Source organism: Struthio camelus, chromosome Z (genome assembly GCF_040807025.1).
Source record: "Struthio camelus isolate bStrCam1 chromosome Z, bStrCam1.hap1, whole genome shotgun sequence".
Lineage (NCBI taxonomy): Eukaryota > Metazoa > Chordata > Aves > Struthioniformes > Struthionidae > Struthio > Struthio camelus.
In genome coordinates, this window is record NC_090982.1 from 22,804,336 (window position 1) to 22,819,586 (window position 15,251).

Below are 15,251 nucleotides of genomic sequence, written 5' to 3' on the forward strand. Positions count from 1 at the left end.
CTAGTGAATGTCTTCACTGTCTGCAATCAGTGATGAAACCTGTATGCTGCAACAGCCAGCACTTCGGCCCCTGTAGAAGCATAGCCATCTAATTAAAGCAAAATAAATATGCATCCCCTCTTACCAGAGTGTTCATATAAGCCTGTCTTTCTTCAGCCATCCAGTCCACCAAAATGTTGGAGCCTCACTCTCTGCCTCCACCTCACAAGTTGCAGTTAACCATCATGTTGCCTCAAGATAAAATTTTCAGAATTTTCCTCTTTCCTCCACATGTTAGAGCTCTGTCCTGTGATTGCCTCCCGAAAACCCTTTTTTTTTTCCAATCACATCAGGAAAATGGGGTGAACCAAGCATTGGCACCATAGACTCTTCTCTTTATCCAGTAAATATCTGTCAAAAAACAAGAACATGGATGGGACACGGCTTTAACAGAACTGATTCTTCAATGCTGACTTTGTGTATTATAAAGAAACAGTAAACAGAAAAAATTGAAGAAGATACAGTGTTATTAAATTGTATATGGCACCTTTTATCCTTGCAAATACAGATCTGGTTTATTGGAAACAACTTTACTTTCAGCAAAGCTGTTCAGTCTTTGATAGTCACTGAGTAGACTTTCTGTAAGCAACACTCCCGTTTTTTGATGTCTTCATGCAAATAACACAATGGAAGAATGAGACTTATGTGCTTTTTTTTTTTTTTAGGTGCAAAATGGTATATTTAGTTAAAATTAATAAGATGATAGGCAGAATGGATGAACCTTCATTAATTTTAGCAAGACTCTAATATTAAACACCTCTATATTTTAGGGTTTTGTAAATAAATTTCTGAGTGTTTTTTTTTTTTTTTTTCCTAAACAGTGATTAATCTCAGCTTGGATTTTGTAAATTGCCAAACAGAGACTTTTGGTAGTGGTGCTGTACCTTGCAATACAGTGTTGAAATAACTGACTGCTATTGTTATATTGAGAAAAGTATTTCAAAAAAAAACCAAACCAATCCACTGATTTCAGTTTGCTTTGCATGATTATAATGTTTGATGCCACAGTTTTTCTTTCATATCTGTTATTTTGTAGGACTTTTGCCTAGCATTTTGTTTTTGAGATGCTTTTGAGTCTTGATTAGGTCTGAATCTTTTTCAGATTAGTCAAGTTTTAAGTTTTCAGTGCCTTGCAAATGTATATCAGACTTTTGTATATACTATTCTTAATACATATTCACAGCATAATGCATATGCTCAGTGTTCCACAGTCCAAATCATGTACTCCTGAGTACAAATTATGCAGAGCGTTCTTAAAACTTAAGCAGAAAACATACCCATAAATTTTGACAACAGCGTGCAAGAACTCAGTCTCTTGCAATTGTGCTACCTTTTTATATTCCGTATCCTTCCGTATATTGATTTAGAATTTGACAGGAAATTTACATCTTATAAAAGAATGTTTACAGCCACCTATTATGGTTTGTTTCTAAAGAAGACAAAATGAACAAGTGTAAGTAAAATATAAAATTTAGCAATATAAGCACATCGTTAACACTCCAGTCTCCAAAACTAATGATTTATCCCAGCAGAAAGAAGTAAGAACTAGCCAGGTTCGTTATTAATTAGTTCCATGTGCTATTTGTCGTCTATTGAATTAATCTAAATTGATTTAAAACATGTTGTGTTAATTCTAAGCCAGAGAGAAACATTAAGAGAAACTATTAAAAATAGGTGTACTATTTTGTGTTTTGGAAAACTCATGTTAAAGTAGTGAAAGTGCCATAAAGTAGTGTTTTAGTCTTAACAAGAATTTCAGCAAAAATATATTTAGTGCTCTAGCAGAGAATATTGGGTTCGTACTTACTTATATCCTGAACTGTCTGGTTTATAGTGCAGAATATTTAAATAGATGCTACTTTGTTATTTTTCCTTTTTTTTTTTTTGCATGAGAATTCTTTTCTTGTGATGTTCCTTTTAAAATTATGGTTTCAAAACATTTTATTCTCTTTAATGCTTCATTCTTGATTATTTTCACTGTATTTAGATCTAGTATCTGTAAGTATACCCACAGCATAGTATATCTGCCTGTTGGGTCAACAAAACACTTTATTCTATAAAATGTATTTATGAATAAACAATACACTAAAAATTAGGGTTTTGTGAGTTAGTAATGTTTCTGTTAGATAATTCGTAAAACCTTAGTATGCAGTGGCCCAAATCTGCTTTACAGTCAGTCTGTACTCCTCTTTGTTTAATAGCCTGTGGCATAAATTGAAGTTAATTATTGGGGCTGACAAGTAACTCTGCTTTCTGTCTGCTTGCAGAGTCTCTCCAAGGCAAAGATGGAGCTGAGAAGAAAAGATCAATCTCTGCGTCAGCTCAATAGACTTCTTACCCAGCTGGAGCAGGACAAGCGTCGACTGGAAGAGAGCATCCATGATGCAGAGAGTGCCCTCTGCATGGCAGCGAAGTGAGCACAGGGACCTTGGGGAGATCACTTAAAACAGACAAAAGATCAATTCTTACTTTCATTCGCAGGGTTTTAGCCCTGGCTAATGTAATGCTAGAAAACAAAAGTACAGCTGTCTCTCTTTGAAATTCAATGATAGTCTTTTAAAAGGAAGAGTCTTAGTTCAACATACTAAATGTATGTTTTCTGTAGTAAACCTATGAAAGTGCTCCAAATTCTGGGTCCTGAAAGTAGCATGGGCTTTTTTTTTTTGCCCAGTTATGTTACTGATTTGACAACATCTGTTTTCTCTCTCTAATTATTTGAGAAATAAGATTACTTTTTTCCCCCATTGCCACATCCCTTTGTAGAGACATACAATTTACTTACCATACATATATTTCTTATACAGCGATGTCACCATGGGGACATGTATTAATTGCAAAAAAGGTTGAAAACTGTTTTCGACCTGGTTTTAGCTATGGAACAGTAAAGATTTTTCAGATGGTTTAATGGGATTTAGCCATAAAACCTGTGCCTTTTTGTACCATAACATGAAGAGTGGGAAGAAATGTTAAAGATGAAGAGATGCGTAGTCAAAACATGTTCCACTGGTTTTAATGAGCTTATTGCTAACCTCTTGCAGTCGTATAGTCAGATAAAAAGATAAAGCTCTGTAGGCTCTATGTGTTAGCTGTTATTCTTATCATCGTATGTACTTCAGATATTACTGGTCCATGACTAAGATTTATTAACTTTTTAAAATTTCTTTTTATACCTAATACGTTTGACCTGTGCAAAACAATAGCTTAGAAACTTTAAAGGTTTTATGCACAAGTAAAATATAATAATTATTAAAGGAGTTTTCTGTGAGATGCTTAACAGGGCAATTAAAATGACAAATGCTATTTACTGTGAGTGTGTTAAAGCAGACTTGACCTGAAGAAGGATTTGTTTTCCCAAAGGGTTGCTGCTCTCCTCCTTGCCATCAGGTGACTTTACTCACTCCAGTGAAGAACTTTCCGTATAGCTGTACTCAAATTTAGGAATTTATATTTTTCTTTACATAAAATGTTTTTAAAAAGGTCATTTCTGTATATAGTAGTCAAATATTGACCAAGTGAAAAATATACCCCTCATTGTTCTACCAACTCTTCATAGTTGTTTGTTTTTTTTTTTCCCCTTTAAAATGTATCAGTAGCTGGGGAAAGAGATTTAACGCTTGTCCAGAAAATCTTATTTTAATACCTCTTCCACAACCTGTATGGTTGAAAGCAAAGCAGATTTATTCCCATGCTCCTGGGCTTCTTTTAAGTTCTTTCTTAATCTTTTCTACAGCCTTAAATGATAGTAAGATGATTGGCTCATTCTGAAAGAGACTTGGTGCTATCTAGAGTGCTGATGCGAAAATATGAAACTTAAAATGAAAGTGGTTGGAGTTGGAATGAAAATGGCTGTCTTGAGTCTCTGGCAGCAGTGGCCAACAGTTTTGCTCTGCTTATCTTCATAATAGGACGCAGTATTAACAAAAGACGATCTGTTAGCAGTGAACATGACAGAGATTTAAGTACAAAATTTGTGTGCATTTGGTCATCTGCCTGCTAGATAAAAATCGCCTGTCAAATGTGCTCCCCAGCCATCGTGTAAAAAATGACCCAGGACATGTTTACCATGGCTGAACTACATTAATGCATAATAATCCTTCAGAATAGTTCTGTGATCCAATTCTGACTTTCCTGAAACCTATAGGAGTCAACATATAAGGAAAGACTGAATGACGCTTGGATGTGGCCATGCAGGGGGGCAATAGATTCATTTTTTTTAAACCTTTTCCTAGGTGTTGCACACAAACATTATCAAAGATTTTAAGATTTTACATAACTAAAAGGCAAGATAATAAATCACCCATAGTCAGAATGTTTTCTGTTCATGAGAATACGCACCTGCAGACCACCTATAAAAGCAGTCCAAAATTCCATCTAAAGTTACTATCCTTTTTATGTTGAAGAACACCTCAGAGTGTACAAGGAATAGATTGTCTTCCACATCATTAACTAACTTAAAAGTGAATGCTGTTGAACTGGCTCTCTAGAGCTGACTTAACACGGATAAATAGCAGTTGCTATATAAATGAGACGGGTAAAGAAGCTGAACAGTGTGTCCCTGTCAGTCTGGTCCAAAGAAAGTTAAGATCCTGAAAAGACAAAATCTATGTGACAGCCTTACTAAGAAAGTAAAGCCAATCTTACTTTTCTGTGCTTCTTCCTATTTTTGCTGCTGGGATAACGTGAGTCAAGAAAATGAGGAAGCAGTGGTCATTCCAAGCAGAACACAATGGTTCTGACTTCTGGATGTTTTACTTCCTAAAATAGAATTTTCAGATAGCTGCTGAGATAAAAAGATAGTTTTATATATCAGCTTTTCTGGCATAGATTGTTTTGGTATCATGTTATGTTCTCATTTCCCCTAGTAATGTTGCCTTGTGCTACCTTAATTACGTTTCTGTTGGCGCATCTGATGAGATCAGTGTTTTTTATGGTAGCATAACTGTTTGAAGCTATCTTTCTTACTGAATCCTTGGTCTACAAAAGGCCTCAATTAGTACGCTAAACTTCTATTTCGTAAATACAAGATCCTTGATTGTACTTTTGTCAGAAAAGACTGATGGCACATGTAATGAAGTGTTCAGGTTCATAAAAGAAGGTTGTTCTTTGTGTACAAGAATTCTTCATGAAAAACATAGACTCTGTCATTGTTTTGCAGAATGAAAATCCCTTCCTACTAGAGTCTGGAAACCATTCAGTGTGCTCTTTTTATCCAAGGCTGCAGATTTCTTCTCTTATAACAGAATAGTGCTAAGTGTAGTTATTTAGTTATCCACTGATATTTCTATAAACATAGCTGATTTAATGTTTACGCAGTAAAGAAGTATCTTTCATATTGAAACATGCATCAAATAGTGGTCTATGACCTGTTATTACACAGTGTGCATTTGAAGTATAAGCAGAAGAGATACAAATAAAGCATTTTCTGAGTTGCCAAAAATTATTTTTAAAGACATCATGGTTATAAAGTTCTTATCAGCAGAAAATAAATTTGTACATAAGTACAGCTTCAGTTTTATTAAAAACACTGTTTTTTTCTCATAAAATAGAGACAAAGAATTGATTGCCAGTCATATGAAATCTGTGGAAGCCACTCTTCAAAAGGTAAGAATTTGAAGCGTTCCCACTGTTTCATTTTTATCTCTAATCACATCAAGCTTTTACAACTGCTTGTTTGCAAGGAAGTGAGCGGTGGAAATTGTTGTAAAGCAACTCTCTTTCATCAGTGTAAGTTTTTTTACCTTCAACTTATTTCGCATCCAAAAAGTGTTCAGATTTGGTGAAATAAAATACAGCTTTGTGGTAAATGGGCAGCCTATTTTTAATATAAAGCTTGCTACAAAATTCACTTTATTTCCCTCAATCACTGAATACCAGTTCTGTTTACTAAGTAAACACTATCAGTCATCCAAACAGTTTGTAATTGTTGCTGAATTATCTCTGTACTGAGAGAGGCAAAGGTCATCCAATGAGGTCACATATGGGGTGGTCATATGATGTTTGGCTCTGTGGATACTGGTTTGGTGCTTGATACATGATAAATAAAATAAGGATAGATGGTAAGTTTTAACCTATAATCAAAAAAATTGATATTTTTCAAACTTTTTTTCACCTGGTCTTAAGTTGACCCATTGACTTATACTGTTTTGCTGTGTTGTAGTATTCTTCGAAGGTCCAGCAAGGTTGAATATATTACTTATTTGGGAGAAAGCATTGTTTTTAACTGTAGCTGTAGGGACCAGTTGTTCTTTAAGTGTTTTTAGTCCAGAATAGCACAGAGGAAAAAAGTATTTATTTCTGTTACCTTGGAGTGTCCATTTCCCTTGTCACGTCTGGAATTCCCAGCAATATGTGAACCTATATCATTATTTTCATCTTCTGCATTCATCAAAACTGCTGTTAATTTTCAGATACCTTTCTCAAGCTTTTCTTTTCTATAAGGTTCACAAAGTGACAACATCAAAACAGCGTTTGTGTTTTAGCTGCAGCATGCTGTGGTGATAGCTAATGTCTTCTTATGAAGAAGATGGGGAAAGATAAAAAGATACCTCTGTGTTTTTGCACTAGCTGGTGCTTTCTGTCCTTGGTCTTGAGAATTTATTGTTCTGGATTAAAAGTTTACTTTTCAGTGATTTAGAAAGCAGTGCTGTGTATGCGTAAATGTTTGGGGCAAGGTTATAAAAAGGTTGCATATGTCTTAATTCTACCTTGCCTAATGCAGGGAGTGATCAAGAAGCTGCCATCGTTCTTTGAGAATGTTAGTTACCACAACAGCTTCTTATTTCTCACCGTTTGTTAGAATTGCACAGAGCTGTTAGGACCAAATAGCTAATTATTGAGCAGCAGAGTAATTTCTTTTTTCTGTTCTGTCAACCTGAGGAACAAAGAAAAGCGTAAGAAATATCAGGATGCTCCTTTCCGCAGGAAATATAAAGAATTGATTGTAAATCATTCATAATTTGACATATCATTTCTCCTAGAAGAACAGTAATGAACATAGATGATGTGTAGACTGTCATGTTTATATTCTTGTTCTCATGACTTTTTCCTACACAGAGTGAAAAATTAGAACACGACGAAGTAGATTAAATACTAGTAAAGGAACCGTAAGCCTATCTCTTCCCCCATAGGAATTCTGAGAATTGCATTTATTTTTTAAGGAAGGAATTAAAAGAAAATGAATAAAGTTCTGAGTCATCTGTAGCTGAAGAAGTGTTAATGTGAGTTGAAAATATATTTGAGGGAGCCTGACATTGAACGTTCTGGTATGGATGCAGTCATGAGCAAGTATCTACGGAATTCCACTGCATCACCTGTAGGATCTATTATGAATGCCTAGTAATAACTTTTTGCTTATAGAGTTGGTGGATTTTACAGTCCTAGATGGATAGTAATCAGTTAGACTCAGAATAAGAGGTTGTACACCTATATCTGTCAATATGACTTCATTTCTTTTCTAAACTCTCACTACAAGAATTCCAGAAGGGAGCAGTGTATGCACCAGATCATCTCTCTTTGTGTGTACTTGGGTGTAGCCCTCAGCCTAGAAGTAGCAGTAGAACGTAGCAAGGTTTAGGCAGACACAGTCGCTGCACATGCTTCTGCTGTACCTCTAGACAAGGGACCATTTCCAACGTTTCCTGCCCCCTGGGACTGGTTTGGAAGATCCCATGTCATACATCTGGCTACTTTGTGCCAAGTACAGAGTCTGATGTCTAGAATGATTCTTCTAAGACCTTTCCAGAACCTTCTGCTGAAAAGGTTGATTTTTAAATCGTCGCTAATGTTTATGAAGCACTTGAAGAATTTGAGCTTGTGCTATGGTGAAAGAAAATAATCTTAGCAGCTAGTCTACTGTCTTTCATGACCTGCAAGATACTGTCTAGCAGCACAGTTGGAATCTTATCCTGAATCTTATCATCTTAGCTGTTTTCTTCTGAAATCTAGGTTATTTGCACAAGAATCCCTGTTGCCATTGAAGCAGGAGAAAATTTTTTGTTTTAGACTGCTTTAAGTATTGAAGAAAAATTTGAAAATGCAATAATGGAATGTTGGACCAAAGGGACAGAAAACAGCAAGGGCACTTCAAATGCAAAGGACCTCACATGGATTTTATTTTGGTTTTGTTTTAATCTCATAATATTTAAGAAGACCAAAAGGTAATAGCTGAATTTTTGAATCCTTAGGTTTGGAAAATGCATACAGAAATTTTTATTAGATCTATTGGATAAGCTTAACCTGAAAAACAAAGCAAAATAGAACAAGTTTAAACATTGGCTGCTTAGAGGACTTGTGTCCATAACTTGACCAATTCCTTAAAAAAAAAAAAAAAAAACCAATGTAGGAAAGCAAAACGCTAGTAGAAAGAAATTAATTTTTTTTGGAACAGTTCTTGGAAGAAATTCCATGTGCTTGGAGAAGTTCAAATGTACAGAATTTTTTCTCATTGAAAGAAAAAGCATTTAAAGAAGTATCTTCTTATAAAATTTATCTACAGACCCTTTTTAATGTGCATGAAAAATAAATGTTTTTTGCAACGTTTCTCTCTGAAAAACGTGGTGAGAAGTGATTTTTGGTATAAATATAAACATTATATTTCCAGATAAACTGTACTTCATTATTAATGTCTTCTGTACTTCTTCAGATCAATATCCTGTATGCATGAAACACAGTAAGAAGCTTTAAACCTGTTTTTTAATACAATTATATTTATTAGTGTACGTTGTTAGTGACTTACTGGTCATGATAATCCGGTCAGGGGAAGAAGTAGCTCAACTCTCTCTCTGCTGAAATCCTACGTCATGTCTTTATATTGCCTCTGGATTTGAGCGCTGCAACTCCCTTTTCTTCAGCCTCCCCAAATCCCTATTCTCTAGGCTTCTGCCTGTGCAAAATACTGTCATGGGAAATCATCCCAGTGAGTCAGCCTGCAGAGAACTATAATATTGTTTATTTTTTCCGCTTGTACTCTTAACTATTAAAGTTCTGATGAGCCTTATGAGGCAAATTTTTCAGCCTCCTCCAACACCAGCTGCTTAGTATTTGAACCTTTTAACAGACTAATAAAATACCATTTCTTCCCAAGCTTAGACTGTTAACTTGCTATCCAGTTGCGGGTATCTAGAAAACCTCCGGTCCAGGAGGTTGATGAGCTGTGATAATGAGTTAGTAAACAAAACAAAACAAAAAAAACCCTCAACTTTTTCCGAATACCACGCGACAGGAACTATTCCTTCTGGCAGTTTGGAACAGTTCAGGGATCACAGTACCTAGCCAGCCTGCTGCTTTCCTTTTGGTGCTAGGATTAGCAAATTTCTCTTCATTTCACTTCTTTAATCACTTCCTTTGCTGCTGATTGAAAGGTTCTTAAGTGATTTGGCAGAAGTTGCTTCCATGCAGACCCATCAGCAGTCACTTCTTGGAATCCTTCTGCTATTGTGTTAAACTGCCCCACTGTTGCTACCGTTCTACTTTCCTCTTGTCTTCTCTAAAAAGCCCATTAAATGACTGAGGTTTGGGCCTCATAGTATTATCGGCTGTAAAAATTTGAATGCTATACAAACCATCGTGTTAAATTTGTAGAATATGAAGGCAAAATCATCTTTCTTTTTCCAGTTTAATGATTTTTCTTCTGTAGGACAAAGGGACAGTTGGAGATGAGGTGAGACTATAGAACACTTGAGAATTAGTAATGTGGTAGTGTTAGATTGCTGTTTCAGATGTCATCCATAGCAATAAAGTGCATTTTCTTATGAAGGTCATTTTATGGCCAGTAGAAAATATATTTCCCGTATGTTTAAGTCCACCTCGAAGTGACCACATCAGTAAAAACTTTCATTATAAGTGGCTTTAATTGTTAATTTCAGCAGGAAGACCACAAATTGATCAGGCCTGGTAAAATAGAGCAGTTATTATGGCTGACAGAATCAGACCTCAACAGACCCGACATGTTTTTCGACGTACCCATCAGCCCCATATCTGAGTTGACTGGGATGAGTAAGAGTCCATCGTATTATTTAGGTATCTCAGTATTGATTTAAAATGTCTTATTTTAGAAGTTGAAATTTGAAAATTTTGTCTGAGGCTAATTTCACTGCTGGAGCTCATGGTTCTTTTACTGTATTTAGGCACTTCAATAGGGAAGTGATGCCCTGTATCTTCAGGGTCTATTCATTGCTGTGGTCCTCAGTTTTCTTAAACTGGCCCTATCACCAGCTTCTTGAAATAGTGAGTATGTGTATATGGAAAAAAACTACCAAAAAAAAAAAAAAAGACTTAATTAGCATATTGAAACTCTAAATAACCACTGTGAGGAATTTGTAATCAGAAACAAGCTGTTATTTCACTGTGATAGAAAAAATGCAATAAAAAAGACTTTTCCTCCTCACCCATCTCAAATTAGCACTTCTTCATGTAAATGTTTTAGAAATGACTTTTGATTTCCCCACTAGTAATCTGACTTTCTTGATCCTTGTTCCTAAAGATCAGTTGTGCAGGACATACAGGTGTTAGCACAGCTGGCTTGCTGATGACAACTTCGTCCATATAGCTGTCTAGTGTGTCATCACTCATATTGTTCAGTGTCATTCTGACCTAGCCAAGCTAAAAATGGTACTCCAGCTCAAGAGGGATTTAAAAACCTTGACAAACTAAAGATAAGGCATTGCAGAATGTCATATCCATGTTCTTAACTGTTTTTAGTTTAGACATATCTAAATAACAAATTTCAGAGCTTATCTCTCTCCGTTTTTTTTTTTGAAGTCTTAATACTTTTATGTAGTTTACCTTCAGTAAGGAAGAATCCTTGTTTGGAGAACTGCGGAGTTAGTGAGTGCATTAAGCATATTTTCTGTAGATATAGGTTCATTTTCAGCCCAAGGTCATTGAAATCCATTCCTAGGGGATGAATGTATTATAGTGCACATCCTGCAACTGCATCAAAGCTTTGAGGCAGTGGTCAGTTTTTGCAAAAAAAAAAAAAAAAAAAAAAAAAAGTCCGTTGGATCAAATTAACATCTTTTTCAATAGAGCATATAGAGTGTATCTGTGTGTTTAATATGTAAAAGCTTGAGCTAAACTTTTAGGCAAGTTGGGGATAGTATTCTTCTACTCTGTAAATGAACTTCCAGATACTTGAATGGTCTTTAAAAAATAAAAAAATAAGAAGGCACTCCCCAAACATCAGCTTTGTATAGTTAAACCTCTTTACACAACAGCTGTTTATGTTGCTTTGTAACTTATGTTCTTTTAAATATTGTCTATAAAATGTGTTGTATTGTAAGTAAAGATTTGGGAAAATAGTTTGTTCATGGCAACAATATAAAAAGAGTTGCTAAACCTTGTAAATCAGGATTTTTTTAACAGTTTTCATTTAAGTGAAATATTTTGTATGTATGATTAGATTGATTGTTAGATCCGTGTGTGGCTACCTATATCAGGTATGTGCAGATGCTATTTAAAACCTCCATTCTCAGCAGATGTCAAACCCTTGGGTTTGAGTATGTGCTGCTTCTTTTGGTGAGAGAATATAAAATGATCTGATGGCCTTCAATAAGTGCTTAAACCAAACTATGATGGCTACATAACAGCTGTGCATGTCTAAGCAAAAGTATTTGCATTTTGGTGTAGTTTGACTGTCTTTCTTAAACTTTTTTCTTTTTTTTTTTTTTTTTTTTTTAAGAGGTTCACAGTAGGCTTGTACTTGGCTAGCTCTGTTCCCAACATTCCTAACCTGTTTCACTTTCTTTACTTGTAGCTTATCCTGTTGTCTTCCAATTTTCAGGTATTTGATTTAAATTGCCTTGAATTTAAGAAGCACAATCTCATCATCTCTCTGCTTCTGGAGTTGTCCGTGACTCTTGAAACCTCCTGATGAGGTTTTGTTTCTAGAATTATATGGGCCCTCTTTCGATAAGAATATACACTTTCTGTGTGATTTCCCTAATTTCAGGACACAGTTATTGGTGATTCTGAGCAACTATTGTTAACAGATTCTGTTGGATCTATTAGGGTGCTCCAGTATATATTTGTTTGTGTGTCACCTGTGCCAAGTCCTTCAGCAAAGCTTTTTGCATTTATGTTGTCTTTAAAGGGCAAAGACCTTAGGTGTAATCACAGTTTTCTGGAGTGCTTGTACTCAGCAATGACTGTATATGGGTATCCTTAAAACATAGTTTTTTTACCTTGGTTGCTAATACACAACAATTGTTATCAGCCCTATTCAGTACTATTGTTGGTACAAAATCTTTCAGGTATATTTACTTTTGTTTAGGCTAGAGTAAGAGAACGTTAATAGTATGCAACTAAGCATTAAAAAATAAGTTTTCGTGATTTAATTCTGCCCACCAATGTTATGTTTTTTATTATTGTTCCATGATCTTTTGTATCACTTCAAGAAAAATAAGTTTCATAGAAACTCTTATGAACTGGCAGTTATTTGTCAAAGTGCTTTGCATTGAAGAAAGCAAAAGACCAGATTCAGTGCAGCTGCAACAGCCACTTCATGTCCTTGTTTTGTGCAATATGGCCTCCATTCAATGTGCTGCTAAGGAGATATGAACATTCCTTATGCAGCTTAACCAGCACATATTTGAAAGACTGTGGTTAAAAGTAAGATGCGGTTTGCATTCTAACTGCCTCCTTCCTATTTTTAAAAAGTTTCTAAAAACATTATTGTTAATTATATGGTGCTTGCAGAATACATAATGGTGTGGTATAAACTATTTTACAGGCACTCTTTTAGAATGATTTGCATAATGTAGTTATAACTTCTAATAACTCAGCGATATGGTCATCTCAATGTCAAGCAGACTAAATCATTGTATGCTGTTCACTATGACCAAATCATTGAGTCATTGTACCTTTTTTATTCTGATGTTTAATTGCAGCGAATATGCCATTAAAAGCAATAATAGGAAATGAAAGCAAAGTGAGCTCTCAGTCTTTTTACCTGCTAGGAACTATATTTTTAGTATGATTGGTCTACTTTGAACTTATGAAAGATTCTTCTGCGTAGCCCATGTAGCAATGTATATATCCTTAAATAATTTCATTTTTCTTCAAGGTGAAAAAGCAGTGGAGAATTAAGCACAAAATGAGGGACTAAAATCTGGAGTTTTTTGTACCAGGCAAAGAGAAATTGGGCAAGATGTTGAAGAGAAATAAACACATCTTAATACTATTTACAATAGTAAATATTATAGTACAATATTATTTACTTGCATATTATTTACTTGTATTATTGTAAATAATGCAATATTATTTACTTGCTAGCATTTAGTACTGTGTCTCTATTGGTGCGATTGGGCATACCAGCTCAAACTCTGCAGACAGAAAACAAAGGATTGAGCACAGAAGTGGGCTGCAGCCAAAGTTATTTCTATCTCCGATCAGCAGAGAGTTTTTAACATCATTTTTGGACATAGAGATTTAGTGCATCAAATTCTGCACTTTGATTTAGTCAGTAGCATAACTTTTGTTTTCCAGTTTCAGCTTTGATCTGAATTCATCAGTACTTTATTGGTTTTGAGTGGTTATAGGGGTTTTTCTGTGTGGCTCTCCTAATTAATTAAACAGACTTAAATGTTTTAAAGTCACTATGCTCCATTGTTTTAAAATGTTTTGATTATTATAGTAGAGTTGTATGGACCAGTATATGGTTTTGCCCATTTTCAGACAGTAGTTATATAATTAAGGGAAAAACCTTGCTGCTGTTGGGTGTAGATACATTTGTGAAATTTCCTTCTCTATTCATTTCTTGGTGTAAGAAATTGGAACCAGTCTTAGGCATTTTTAATCATTGCAATAAGCCTAATTAGTTATTTAGATTATAACATCAGGTGTCTAGCCTACGGATCCTTTTCAGATTTAATATTCTTACTTCAGATTTCATGCAGGGGGAAAAAAAAGGTCATTAAATGCAATAAAAGCTCTGAAATTATCTGCATAAAACTTAGCTTTATAAGATTTTTCTCCCTGACAGTCTTAGAAAAAGTATATTTTATAGAATTATCTCACCATAACTGTTTTACCTTTGACTAAAATTTCTGTAATGTAAGTGTGTGTGTAAATACTATGTTTACTTCCTTAGAGGAAGAAAAAAAAATCACAGACTCCCAACTGCAGACTTTGTCTTTCTAGCTCTTGAAAAGCCAATAGATAGGAAATGATGAGAGTAGTTCTTAAGTGAAGATTTCATATAGACATAGCCTATCCAATGTGATGCCATATGCCATAATATCTTTAAATTCTTGAGGAGGTAGCCAGCTGAAAGACTATGTCCATTTTAAGAAAAACAGTGCAAGAATATTGGCACATTATGTGCCCAGTCTTTTGTTTGCAGTATTTTTCCTGAACCTTTCTGAGTATTTCTGAAAGGAAAGCTATTGCTTCATTTTTTTAGGTAGAGTTTTCTCAGTATGCTTTTTGATAATGAGATTCACTCTTCAATATCTAAATATTTAAAACCAAAAAAGTTTGTGTTTTTTTACTATGAGTCTTCATATCAAATGCCATACACTTTAAGGATAGTGTGTACCTTTCTGGTGTTGTAATATCAATGTTTCATGTTTACCACACTTGAGCCATTTAAAAAGATAGTCTTTGTATTTTATTGTTCAGTGAGTGTCAGGCCCCAGTACTGAAATGCAAAGTTTGATACTAATAGGGTTAAAAGGACCTCCACAGTCTGCATTGTGTGTGTATTATACTTACATTGCTTATACATTGTTTTTTTTCCCCCTAGTATTAGCAATCTGCTTTTGTACTTTGACATAGGGATTTCCCTTGTGAATTTTGTCACAGAAAAAAGAGAATCATCAATATCGCAGTTAAACTTGACTTTCAAAGCTAATAGTATCTCATTTGGGGGCTCAAATTTAATAAATTTTCTTTGATTCTGGGTGAGTTTTTAAACATCAAACAATGAATTGGCCAGGGTGCAGTAAAATATTTAGATCTATTGACTACGGTTCAGAAGGGTAGAAGGCAAAACACTGGTGGTTTGATGTTGATAAATTCTTAGTACCTTAATCCACATTAATGTTTTCTTTTATCTATGTGTATACTGGCAACGAAAAGACACTGAAAAGTTGGAATATATAAACTGTAAAAATTTAAATCAAGTGTATGTGTGTTTTGTGTGTTTATATCCATATATGTGTATTTAAAATACTATTTTTTGTTATATTCAGCAAGGTTAACATCTGACCAGAATT

At 34.8% G+C, this 15,251-nt stretch overlaps 1 protein-coding gene across 7 annotated transcripts in view; it reads left to right on the forward strand.

The window, feature by feature from the left end:
* CCDC171 (coiled-coil domain containing 171) overlaps window positions 1-15,251 on the forward strand; it is a 162,714-nt gene that overhangs the window by 97,828 nt on the left and 49,635 nt on the right. For 6 of the 7 annotated variants that reach the window (XM_068927238.1, XM_068927237.1, XM_068927243.1 and 3 more), the window contains 2 exons: window positions 2,307-2,452; window positions 5,586-5,640. In XM_068927238.1, coding sequence (XP_068783339.1) covers window positions 2,307-2,452; window positions 5,586-5,640 — 201 coding nt within the window. Of the gene's footprint in view, window positions 1-2,306; window positions 2,453-5,585; window positions 5,641-15,251 lie in introns of those variants that run through there. The other variant, XR_011137725.1, reaches the window with a different exon arrangement.